The 12,747-nt window shown below is 37.1% G+C and overlaps 1 protein-coding gene across 1 annotated transcript in view; it reads right to left on the bottom strand.

The window, feature by feature from the left end:
• The window catches only part of HSD17B4 (hydroxysteroid (17-beta) dehydrogenase 4), a gene marked incomplete at its 3' end in the record, with an annotated part of 44,717 nt that extends 33,766 nt beyond the window's left edge, over positions 1-10,951 (bottom strand). The window contains exons 1-9 of the mRNA XM_009078838.1: positions 10,924-10,951; positions 10,610-10,663; positions 7,431-7,538; positions 6,855-6,914; positions 5,848-5,869; positions 5,692-5,738; positions 4,829-4,913; positions 2,911-3,098; positions 544-635 (exon numbers count right to left, since the gene is read on the bottom strand). Coding sequence (XP_009077086.1) covers positions 544-635; positions 2,911-3,098; positions 4,829-4,913; positions 5,692-5,738; positions 5,848-5,869; positions 6,855-6,914; positions 7,431-7,538; positions 10,610-10,663; positions 10,924-10,951 — 684 coding nt within the window. The remainder of the gene's footprint in view (positions 1-543; positions 636-2,910; positions 3,099-4,828; positions 4,914-5,691; positions 5,739-5,847; positions 5,870-6,854; positions 6,915-7,430; positions 7,539-10,609; positions 10,664-10,923) is intronic.
• Positions 10,952-12,747: the final 1,796 nt, after the last annotated feature.

Raw genomic sequence — 12,747 nt, 5'->3', positions numbered from 1 at the left:
ACAAATATACAGAGCAAACTTAACATAATAAAAAATTCTGAACTACTGCTGGTTGTATTTAACACTTTAGTTAAGCACCAGAATGTGATCAACATAAAACTCTAAGTACAAGATAACAGCATCCATAAAATGTATGAACTAGTAGTTTGACAATTCCTACAAAGAATATCATAACTAAATCCTTCCTGCAAGTTACTTTCTGTGTTTGAATTACTTAGAAAACAAAAATGCCTTGTGAAGTAGTTTCTTTGGTATCTCTTCAATCTTAAAAGAGTAGAATAAGAATTGTAACAATCAACTTGGTAGTATTTTGAGCACACACCAGAATTTTACAAGTCTGTAACTGCCTGAAGTACTTGTCAAACACAGCACAACAGGGTCAACATTTCTTCCGTCTATGCTGGATATGTATTACCTCACATGATAATTTAGTTCCAGCTTAAGACAAGCTTAAGTCTGGACAGGCCAAAACAAATGACCGATTTTGGGGAAAGAGGTAAAGGGAGGGAAGGAGGGGGAAGAAAGGGAAAATAAAAAAATTACCTCAAACAGACTGCCATTCTCTGCACAGCTCTCGTGGCAAAGCCAAACAACTAAGGGAGCAACATACTCTGGTTTGAAAGCATCGACCAGATCTAGAGTAAATTGGAGGGGGGAATCATAAAATAGAAATACGCTATGATTTTACCAAATTATTCTTACTCTAACACCTTCTGATAAACAGCAGAGCCAGGGAGAATTTAATCAACAGTGTTCTGTTATGAAAGGAAAGGACAAACCAAGTAAAACATTTGAAGATTCACTAAACACAAACAATTCATGAGACATGTATATGCCACCAAAGACAATGACATTGCTTCTCAGCCAGACAGTCTGCTTAAATATTTGGAACACTGCTACATGCAGACTGGAAAGCCAGGTACCTAAATTTTCATCTGACAGGTAACCAGAAAAAAGACAAGCCAGCTGGTCACAGTCCCAATGGAGCATTTTTCCTTTTAATCTGCTGGTCAGTTGTAAAGACAAGAAATTATGAAAATAATCGCAGCTGCTGAAATGTTTAAGAAACATTTCATTTGGAAATGCTGATTTTGCCAAATGAGATAAAGGGAACTATCAACCCTGCTAAACTTATGTATCAGTTGTATTTGGGGATTTTCACTGACATCTGGCAGAAGAGAAAACTATCTGAAAATTGAGATATTGTCAAGGAACAGATTGCAGTTGTCCAGGAAACTCTTATCACACATTTTATCCACTGATTGAATAATAACTTTGTTTAATTTCCTTCTTCAGCTCTTAGAATATTGTTCTTTCAACAACAATAGACACATAGCTGTTCCTCAGCTAAAGGTCTTCAAGCATTTTCAATTATAGCCTGACAGATGAAGCGCTGAGAAAGTTTATCATTATGAGTACTTCTTTCATAGCAAAACTGAAGTAAGGTAAGTTCATTTTTAGAAGTTCCACCAAGAAAAAGGAAGTTAAAATCCATTTGATATAGTATGTTGCAAGTGCATAACGAAATCCTTAGGCTTTTCCAAAGCATTCCAATTTATGCCACACACAGTTCAGTCTCAAAAATTAGCACTAGATTGCTATCACTAATGTTATTACTTCACTATAAAAGTCTTTTAGAAATAGATGATGGAAGTTTAAACAAAAAGCACATAAAAGATGCAAAGTGCATTTAAAATACTAGCAAGAACAACATGTGTGTCAAGTTGAACATACGTAACTGGGTGAACGAGAAAGTAAAACTGTTTGCAGACACCTAAAGACAAATAGGAAAGTACTGACTTAGATAACAAGGACAATTTGCTAAGATATCTGAAAGCATTTTTACAGTTGTGGTGTTGAAATTTTTTAAGATTATTTGAAATGCTGAACAGGGAGGGAGGGATGAAGTGAGATAACAAATAAATGATCAGAGCTCTAAGCATCTTATAGAGAGACCAAAGGATCTCACTCATCTTAAAATGATTAAGGAAGAAAATTATGAGGTGTTTTTTCTCATTCTTTATAAATAAAATATTTTCAGAAAATTCCAGCTACTGTACTCCATTTTACACTTCAGGTACCCATGGCTGCAAGCTTAACATATTTGGCTCTTCTGCAAGAAGTTACAATAAATCTCTGGAACATACAACCTATAGATTTCATGAAGATTTGGATTATTTCATGCTAGATTTCATGAAGATTTGGATTATTTAGATGCAAACCAGGATATTTTAGTCAAGCAAAATCAAGCATTCAATCTGTGCATAATATCTAAAACATATTACTCTCAAATACCTTGTATAACAGTTTGAAGAATGTAATGATTCCCTTCCTAAATTTACACTATACACATATCTGCCTCTTAAAATGTTCCTTACACTGATTTCCCAATGCAATGCTCTGTTAAAACCTGTTCAAACATTCAAAGATTAGTAACAGTGCAACAAAGAAAAATTAGGCAACTCAGTTCACTATCATCTCCTGCTGATCATGGAAAGACTAAGTACACACATGATATGTTGTGCAAATACTCAGTATTTTGCAATTAGACAATACTGCAACACATGCAGACACCTTATGCACATACCTGATTCCATCTCTGATGAAACAAAAAAAGCCTTTCCACTACTGTAGGAGGATCTTAGAAGAGATTATAATTAAAGAGCCTTGCCACATGAAATTGCTTTTGTAAATTAGAAAACTTGCTTCTTATCTTGGGGTAGAAAAAAAGAATACCCCACAATAGACAAAGCAAGTAAGCTGACAGTTCAGAGACAAAAAGACAGTAGGAACAAAAAATCAGCAGTGTGTGAAGTGTGAAGAATTTGCATTTTCTAAGAGATAAGAAAGTTAGATGTGCTTTAATTCACTGAAAAATGTATCAGTACATGTAGACTTTAAATGATTCACCTTGTGGCATGACGGTTTGGGTCAGTCTGGATCCAGCAGTAGGAGCAATTGTGTTGCAGTGGATGTTATACTTGCGTCCTTCAATTGCAATTGTGTTTGCAAGACCCAAAAGGCCAAGCTTTGCAGCACTGTAGTTTGCCTGACCAAAGTTTCCATATATTCCAGCAGCTGATGAAGTCATAATTATTCTTAGGGAAAAGGAGAGGGAATAAAAATTAAATTATTTCCTCAAGTTATTTAATTCCACACAATGGCATTTACCAGCTCTGGCATTATAGTCACCATGTTCCACAAGATGAAAGCATGAAAATAAGCACACATTCTTGGTTGTTTTGCTAACATGTAACTATTTTCTGTTTGATAGATAGCAAACATCCGACAAATCCTGAAGTGTTGTCATAGTAGCAGAAAACGAACAAAGTCATGAGCCTTTCTGAGTTATACTGCAAAACTTGAAAAGACATTCTTTGACAGCAGGGTATAGCCTAAATAAAACTAGTTTCTTTTCATGTTCTAATCACACTTCAAGTGGCACTACTCTTACAACTAACTAATGGTTTCGGTGGTCAGAAGAAAACCATTTTACTGAAAATTATTCCCCCTGAATATCTACCTGGTAATACGCAAAGATGCATTCTTACAGAATTCACATTCAAAGAATTTTAATGCGTGTTAAATGCACAATGGAAGGAGATGAGAAAGTCTTGCCCTTTTCTATCGCTATTATTGCTGTGAAGATGACTGAACTGCTCACAAAAAAGTTCTAAAGCCATTGCAGTTCACAGAGGTTTTGCGGCACGAAAACATTGTGCTGCACGTCTTCTCACTGATGTGAACTCAAAAGAAAAGGGTTTACAGCTTCGCTTTTAAAATAAGCCTTATCAGATTCTGTTCAAATCTAGTTGCAAACATACTTCATAGTATGTTTACACTTCATAATTAAGACAATAGATCAACATCTATTTAATTTTTTTTGCTATCTTCCTCACTGCAAAAAGCCAAGGTTTTAAATCCAAATAAAGAGATGTGTTACAAGTACTGGCTCAATATGAACAAGATGAAAAAAAAGGCACAAACTCTATGTAAAGCAAGCATTTTGCAGATGGCACATGTCTATACATAAACTGCAGAAACACTCACTACCATTGTTTTCTGAGCAAATACAGAAAAGGAGCCAAGAGAAGCATTTTCCTAAATGAATGCAACTCCTAGACTTTGCGTACTATGTCTGCTAATCTCTTCTCTATCCTCACAGTTCAGCTCCCTGGATGGGAATGAATGCTACTTAACCACAGGAAGAGAAACCAGCTCACAGTTTTCAACATGTAGGTATGGTTAAGATTAATATAGTCACATTAGTGATTTGATAAGGAAAAACAACAAAAAGTGAAAAAACTGATCTGATTTCACTGCACTCTTTAACAGCAACATCTACCAAAACAGAGAAGAACACTCCCACAACTTCTATGACAAGTACGTCTGCCCAAAGGGTTAAAACTAGCAAACAAACCAAAAAAAAACCCCAAACCCTCAACAACCCGACCCTAAAAAACAAAAACCCCACAAGCTACTAGCAGAACTGCGTGTACCTATCACTTGACTAAGAAGGAGCAGGACAAGAATCCCTCAGACTTGCAGTAACGCAGAAGTAACAAACATTTCTAACCAGTCCTCATGAAAAGAAATTGCATTTTTATAGTCCTACAGCTCCTGTCTGGGATATTTGGAAAAGATACCCTTAAATACATGGGAAAAACCCCTTTGGCTGGGGAGGCAGAAATGAGGATCAGAACTGAAAAGTCTCACACATTGGGACTGATTTTGTTTCACCGCAGGAACAGTGAACTCTTTCACTGTCAGGACTTGTATCAGTCTGTTATATCCTACTGAAAAAGTAAAACAGAAGACAAACTTTTACCTGCCGAATTTCTGGTTTTTCATATGATTCCAAGCAGCTCGGGTCACCAGGAATGATCCCCTCAAATGAATTCTATGAATTATATCTAGGAACAAATTAAAGTCAGTTTAATAATTTCAAGATTTTGCCTCCAAGCTTGATAATGCATTGTTTGTTTCCTTCTCATGACATAAAATGCACTTTCTTCACACTCTGCTACTAAAAAGTTACCAAAAGGCTTTTCCTCTTTCACGCATTATTTTGAAATGCTTGCCTGGACACACACTGATCACATGGGGGCTGCCCATATACACCACCTCTTGGATGAGGCTCTCCTGCATAGAATTCACAAGCATTCAAATCTGCTGCACTTAAGCACACTCAAATAAGGACTACACAAGCTGTACCATCTTTGCCACAGCCTTCTCCACTGGCTTATCACGACCTACCATCTCACTGAAGTTTTGCCCTTTTCTTCTGTCCCTTAGCACATTATCCTCTGCTTTCCTCTGTGGTTAGTACTGAGTCTTTAAAGCCTGTTTAGTATTCAGCCACTCAGTGCTGGCACTAGGAATGTGTTCCCTTCACAAAAACTATTTTGTGTAATTCATATGGCTCTTTTTTGTATTCCACTCAGCAACCAGGAGTGGCAGCTTAAGCCCTTTTTCCCCTTTGGGACTATATACACCTACCATGCATTGCAGCACAGATCTGATTTGCTAGCTGAACACAAGCCAGCTGAACACAAGGTGCTTACCACAAAGCTTTCAGAGCAAAAGGTAAGCCTTCCCTGCCTTCTTTTCTTCCTTGATCCAAAGGGAGGGATGTACCTTTCATCTTTCACAGAGAAAGTACATTTTAAAGTAATTTTAAAATCGACTTACCCCAATCTTCATCACTTATCCGAACAAATGAACGGTCTCTTAGGATCCTAAAATGCAACATTAGGAAAACAAAACAAAACAAACAGAAGATGAAGAGGTTTACACAAAAGTGACAGCCCACAATGAAAACAGGACAAAACCCTCAGGTATACTCACCCAGCATTGTTTATAACGATATCTGGGGAGAAAAAAAAGAAACTGGTGAAATACAAGCTTGATACTACATTTCTCCCATTTCTAAAAATATAAATAGACAAGAACACTGCACACATATATCATATTACTATTCTCTATCTCCTTGTGAATAGTGAACTCTATTGCTGTACAGTAATTAAGACAAAATACTTCAGGACAGGTAAGTCTCAGCCCGCCAAGGGGACAAAGCCTGACAGGAAGGTATAGCTGTGAAGTGCTGGCTACCCAGAAACAGCCATCCTTTACGGTTTTAAAGCTCTCTTTAAATTTCAGGGTGCTCCCAATTATGCAGTTTGTTACGACCATTTTGGTGCAGTAAGCCTAAATGATAACTAGAGGAACCACAGAGTCATGAAGCCAATAAAGCAACTTGGATCATAACAACTTTTTGTCAAATATTTAATTTGCTTCCTGTCGGCTTTGATTACGTGCAGCTTTAGACATTTAACCCTGAGGTAAAATCAAAATAAAACAGAGGCAATCACATGGTAAAAATGAACATTAATTGTTAGATAAAATACCTCAAGCTTTATTTTTTTTGCATTTCTGTTAAATTATTTTGACTGGACATGGGCAGAAGAGCTTCCAAAACATGACAGAGTACCTCTGACTCTTCAGCAACATTATTTATGCTAATTTTATGCAGCTAAGCATTTCATGCATCACTTGATAAACTGTGTGCTTTACATAGAAAATGTTAACCATTACTGAAATTCCAAAATTCTGAAGGGCAGGAAATCAAGACTCATATATTGAGCTTTAAACTTGTTAAGAATACTCAAAAACCCAGAAAAATTGTTCATTCAGATTAAAAGTTGAAAGCTCCTTATAGAGATTTCACTGACCAAGGGCATCAAGGGTTGGTGAGTTCTGTTGTCACACTGTATTCATACACTCGTTGTCAATTGCACTGCTTATAACAGCTCTACACTTGCAAACAAGTTTCAGCATGAATTAAGCAACTGTACCTATCCTCCCAAAAGCCTCAAGCGCTGTCTGCACAAGCTTTTCACCATCTTCCACTGAATCTATAAGAAAAAGGTACAAATTTTCAAGTCAAATGAACTGGATATACTGCACTTTCAGAATATTAACAACTAATTCTATGGAACTAAGAAAAATAAATTGTGTACAACCCCAATACAAACTAAATTCAAATTCAGCCACTATCGGCACGTGGCCTAAAGCAAATCCCACACAGTAAGTCTGAATGGCACAATGTTTACCATTGCAAGAAAAAACATGAAGCAAAGCAAGGAAGAATCATCCCTTTCCATTTCGCCTCTGAAAACTGCAGATGGGCAGCAGCTTAATATTCCAATGTCAAAAAAACATATAAAAGAAAAAGGCATTACTAGACAAATCATAATTTAAAAAGCAAGTGATGCACTTGCTTTTAGTGTCTCTGTCTCCCCACTCCATATCATACTACACCTATTTAATTTATAGTATTGGCAAGCTGGCAATAGTCCTTTACTAAGCAGCGTCAACAGGGCACTATTCCTATAGATAAAGCATTATACTCATCTGCAAAAATAACATACCATAATTCGGTACTGCCTTCCCTCCTTTTGCTCTGATTTCGTTGACAACTTTGTCAGCAGCTGAGGAGCTCTTGCCATGTCCCTTGAAATCACCTCCAAGATCATTCACTATGCATGACAAAGAAATGAATTTTTCATTAACACTCAGACTACATTGTTATTACAATGGAAGTTACAAGTATTAATAAAACCTGCTGCATCTGTATTTTACTGAAAATCTCAGATGATTAGGAACAGGCCACATGATTTTTTTAAAAAAAGTAGTGCAACATACATTATCCCTTTTTTTAAATAACATGGAAAACAGATTTAATTTTTTCTCTCCACCATGCATTCAACTTGGTCGCCCTGCCCAGGCTACCTCTGTAATTATGCTGTAGTTCAGAGATTAAGATCTAGGTTACGTAACAACCCTAGGCAATTTATTCTGGTCGATAGTCAAACTGCTGTAACTACTGCAAGAATCACAAGCAAGACTGAGAAGACTTTGTTCCTGATTATAATAGAGTATCTAAATTGTTACTAGTCGACTTCACAACAGAAGAGATCAAGCAGCCTGAACAATGCGAGAAGTGCCTGTTCTGGAGCTCCAGATCCTGCTCCTGTAGGATGAAACAGAGATGCTTTGTTTCCAGACTGCTCTCTCTACTGGGACACACAGTTACCATCACTCATGCCAGGTGTAAATGTACCATCACCACACTGCTGCACTGCTGTGTCTGCACATCCCATAGCTTCACAGAATTCATCAGAGGAACAAGAACACTCCCAGAAACCTCCATTCCAACACTTCACTTGGACAAAGAATTTAAAACATTTGTAAGAAGTATGTTTAAACAGGTGCAAAATTAAATGGTAAGAAAACCAAAACTGACTGAATTTGCATGAAACATTGGTATTCTACTAAACAGTCTTTTGCTATGATGTACTCCAGCTTTTTCACTCCTAACTTTTTTAAAAGTCCTCAAAAAGCCAGACACAGTGAAATCCACAAAATATGCATATATTCTTGCGGGTCTTGATGATAAACAGCAACTGCAAGTCTGCTATATCATCCCAAAAGGAAAGAAACCCATTTTGTGCCCCTTTTTTTTTTTTTTTTTAACTCTCCATGGAAGCAGGACACAACAAAATCATTCTCTATTACCCAGACCAAGAAAGTCTCATCTGGAATCCTGTATACTGCAGAAAATTTATATGAGTAAATGAAGATGACAAAGCCCAGAAGAGGTGAGCATGTGAAGGGGCAGATTTGCCACAATTCATAAACCCAATCAGTAACAAACCAAACCCCAGAACTGCCTAGGCTGATGCAGGAAGAATCAAGAGAAAACAACATTATATGTTCAAGTACATTAACAGACTGAAGCAAAAAAGAAAGAAGACAGAATTTCCAAGCTAAAAGACCAGTATCTAACAGTCCAAATATGCAGCTAGCACAATTCAGGTGAGGCACTGGAGAAAATTTCCAAGCGTAGTGAGGCATAATGGGCAACATGGGCAGACTGCTCAGTCTGCAACATCAAAAGTCTTTAACATGAACATGAAAGAAAGTGAGCCAGGCACAGCACTAGGATTTCTAATTTGTCCTGGGAAAGAAGAGTGGACAACTTTGTGGTAAATATTTACACAAAACATTCATCTCATTAAGATATTATAACTCCCTACCAAAGACAAGTTTATGTATGTTTATCCTCCACTTTAATAGCAATTTTCTGACAAAAGCTTAATTAAATATTTGTGGAAATTTTCAGAGGCAGTAAAGCACCTTAGGTGGGCACTAACAGAGTTGAAGCAAAAATGAGTATGCAGGAAAGAACTGAGCTATTCTACGATTTAAAAATTACAAAATAATTTGATGAGTGTGATAGAATAATTTTTAAAAAGCAACAACCAACAACCAAACACATAAATAACATTATTTTAAGCTCAAGCTTTACATCATGTAATTTCCAGTTGAAAACACCCAGTAGAAAAGACCCAGAGACTGCAGCAGTTGTGACAGAGCACAGTTATAATCTGAACCTTAGAGAAGAATTCCTCTAAGGCTGAGTGTGTTACTAGCAGAGAAGCAGAAGCAAATATGAAGCAGTTGGTGCTGAGGAACTGACATCTACAGTACATGCTTTTTAAAAAATAAGCCAGCTCAGTTCTTGCTACAGTTTGGTGTCACAAACCAAACACGTGTTTAATGAATCAATGAAGTAAAACCAACCCATTTTTATTAAATTTTGTAAACTGAGATTGGGAATTTTACTAGAAAACTACTAAACACCAGTGAGCAAGTTCTTGTCCATGATCTCTTTAAACATATAACCTTGAATTCAACAACAACACCTACACAAATTCATTCCTAGGCAGCCAAATCACAGAAGCATAGAACCATTTAGCAAAGAAAAGTCTTTTTAAGATCATCAGCTCCAGCAATTAACCTAACACTGCCAAGTCCAACAGTAAACCATGCCCCGAAGTGCCACATCTGCACGTCTTTTAAACACCTCCAGGGATGGTCACCCAACCACTTCCCTGAGCAGCCTGTTCCAGGGCTTAACAACCCTGTCAGTGAATAAATTTTTCCTAATAGCCAATCCAAAACTGGCAATGCTGACTGCTAGTGAGTGCCCAAGAATATAACTTAGCCTTCAGAATTACCTTATGATGCAGCACTTTTCACAACTAAAAAGGCCCCAAGGTTCAACCAAGGGATTACAAAATCGTCAGAAATTCTTTACTGAGAACTATTTGACACTGTCACTGAGACCAGATAGCTCTTTTGCCTGATGAGCTGCAGAAATAAACAATGCTGGAGGCTACCAATGCTGTGCTAACTTCCTGTTAACTTCTTTCCTGGGAGAAGGTGCTATAAGATAATATCTTCACATATTCAGATGGTCATATACTAGAAGCTTCAGAGCAGTAGTCACCTGCTGCTGACTGGTAAAGAATTAAATGCAAACATGAAAGTCAAATCTGGGAAACAATCTGACTCAAATTGGCTTTCTAGCAAAGATAAGACCTTGGACAAACTTGGGCAATTTGTTTTGTATAAAAATAAAGATAAGACAGAAAACCATTAAATAACAAAGGTTACTGTCAAAAAGGGCACGGACTGCTGAGTGCAAGCTCTGTGAAAAGGCAAAGGTTATTGTCTAGATCAAGTTAGTTAACAGAAAACTTACCAACTACTGAAGCTCCTCTTTCAGCAAAAGCCAGAGCATATGCTCTGCCCAAACCTAGTTTAAAAAAAAAAAAAAAAAAGAAAAGCAAGAGTGAATTTGTGCGCTGGATCACAATTCAGCCAAAAGTAACACAAAAAAATTAATTGCATCAAGAAACACACCAATTCAACACAAACACCCTGAAGGTTCAAAGTAGAGCATTATTTCCCCCAGGAGTTCGAAGTTTTTTGTAAGCACAAAACAAAAAAGTAAACCAACAAACAAATTACAGATAAAACCTCCAGTCAGGAGAAAAAAAAATTCCCCATGCTTACTCCTTGTTATTGCATTCATCGGAACCATCAGGGAAAGCTGCCTGCTGCTGAGTTTGTGCTTGTGACAGAAAAATACATTTATAATGAAGAAGCAAGGGGATGTTTCAAGTTAATTAATTACATTCTAAGTGAATAAGATACTTCTCAGGTTAAAGTTAAAATCTGAAAAAGAAATTCAACAAAGTTTAACTGTGACTGAAGATACACTAACAAAATAATTTGGATAGAAAGGAATGCCTAATACCTCAGTTAACCAGACACATACATAGCTTACATGTTGTAACAGAAGACTGCCATTTTTGCATCACATAAATAAGCAAAGGTCTTGCACCTTTACTCTGGCTTAGATCCTACTTATGTTAGACATCAGTCGTTTGTTACAATAAATGATTTACAGATATCCACTGCACCAGTCAAAAGTTACTGAGAACAATGACAGTGATCCTTTGTTTTATTCATTTCAAAAGAAAAAATTGGAATGGTCAAAAGAAGACCAGCCAGAAAAGAAGTTTTTCAGAGTGCAAACTGTATCTCTTTGCCCCTGACCAGAACGTTCAAAGTCAGTTCTTAAAAGAAAAAATGAGGGAAAAAAAACCCAGAACTGTTTAGACTGTTTTGAAACACACTAATCTCACACCAACAAACAGAAAATTTCCCTAAGACTCCCTTAAGCCTCTGCAACAAAGAGTATCACGTGTGGTGCATACATATCCACTGCCTGATGTAACCCAAGTCCAAGAAAACTCTCTTTTTTGTTGTTTTGAAAAGCTACATAATTGAGAAGTGCACAAACTCCACACCATGCTATACATGCTGGTATTGCCAATTGGCAAGCAGGAATTTAATGCTTAAGAATCACAACTAATCTTGAGAAGAAAAAAATAGGCTGAATTGCATAAACAATGGCAATTGCATGACAAGCAGAAACAATTCACAAAGGATTTGCCCAAAGTATAAAGAAACTACTGTATTTTTCGATGCCCTCATATGTGAAAACAAGTCTCACTTTAAAACAAATTAGTGATCCAGATGTATAGTTAATACCCAGCTCTGACCTGTTCATCAGCATCCAATTCAGAAATCAATGTTGAAGAACAATGCTATTAGCAGTACTTTCTAACTGCAGTGCTGTAAACTAAATAAAAGCAAAACAAGAACTAATCTGAAGTTAACAGGGCATTTTCAAGCAGTCTAATACTAGGAGTACAAAGGTCACTGTACCCACACTTACGACAAGCAATTTTACTCAGTGCAGTGCTTTTTAGAAGCTCATTAATTGCCAAAGTGGTTTTGTTTTGCTATTACCAAAGGTCTTAACCTGTTCTTCAGCGAGACTTGCTATATAGGGAGAAGTACATAAATACAGGTCTGGTAAAAGAGGGAAAGCAACACAAAAAAGATCTAGCCTCAATTATTCCCAGGTTGGTCACCTTCAGGTGATGCTGTGCTTTCCACAACATCATCTTTGCGAGACACCACATAATGCAGGCCCTCAAAACTACCCTTCTGGCTATGTGCGACTCCACAAAATGAAAGCAAAACTTCACCGTGGGAAGGGCAGAACGTCCTTAGGGGTTGGCAGAACAAGCTCCTCTAGCAGCTCATCACAAACAAACTCTCCCTCTCCTTTGTCTTCACTGACAGTTTTTATTTTTGCTTAAGTATTACAGTACGCAAAGGTCAATGCATGCATGCATGGAGAGGAAGAAGAAAAAAAATTAAAAGGGGACAAAAAAAACACCAACAAAAAAACCCAGCAAGTCCACACTGCAACAACAAATACAAAAACATTTCCTGGCAAAACCAAGCATTCCACTGCGGATC

This window comes from Acanthisitta chloris, unplaced genomic scaffold, assembly GCF_000695815.1.
Source record: "Acanthisitta chloris isolate BGI_N310 unplaced genomic scaffold, ASM69581v1 scaffold11217, whole genome shotgun sequence".
Lineage (NCBI taxonomy): Eukaryota > Metazoa > Chordata > Aves > Passeriformes > Acanthisittidae > Acanthisitta > Acanthisitta chloris.
Note: the sequence above shows the minus strand (reverse complement) of the source record. Positions and strands in the feature narration are given on the sequence as shown.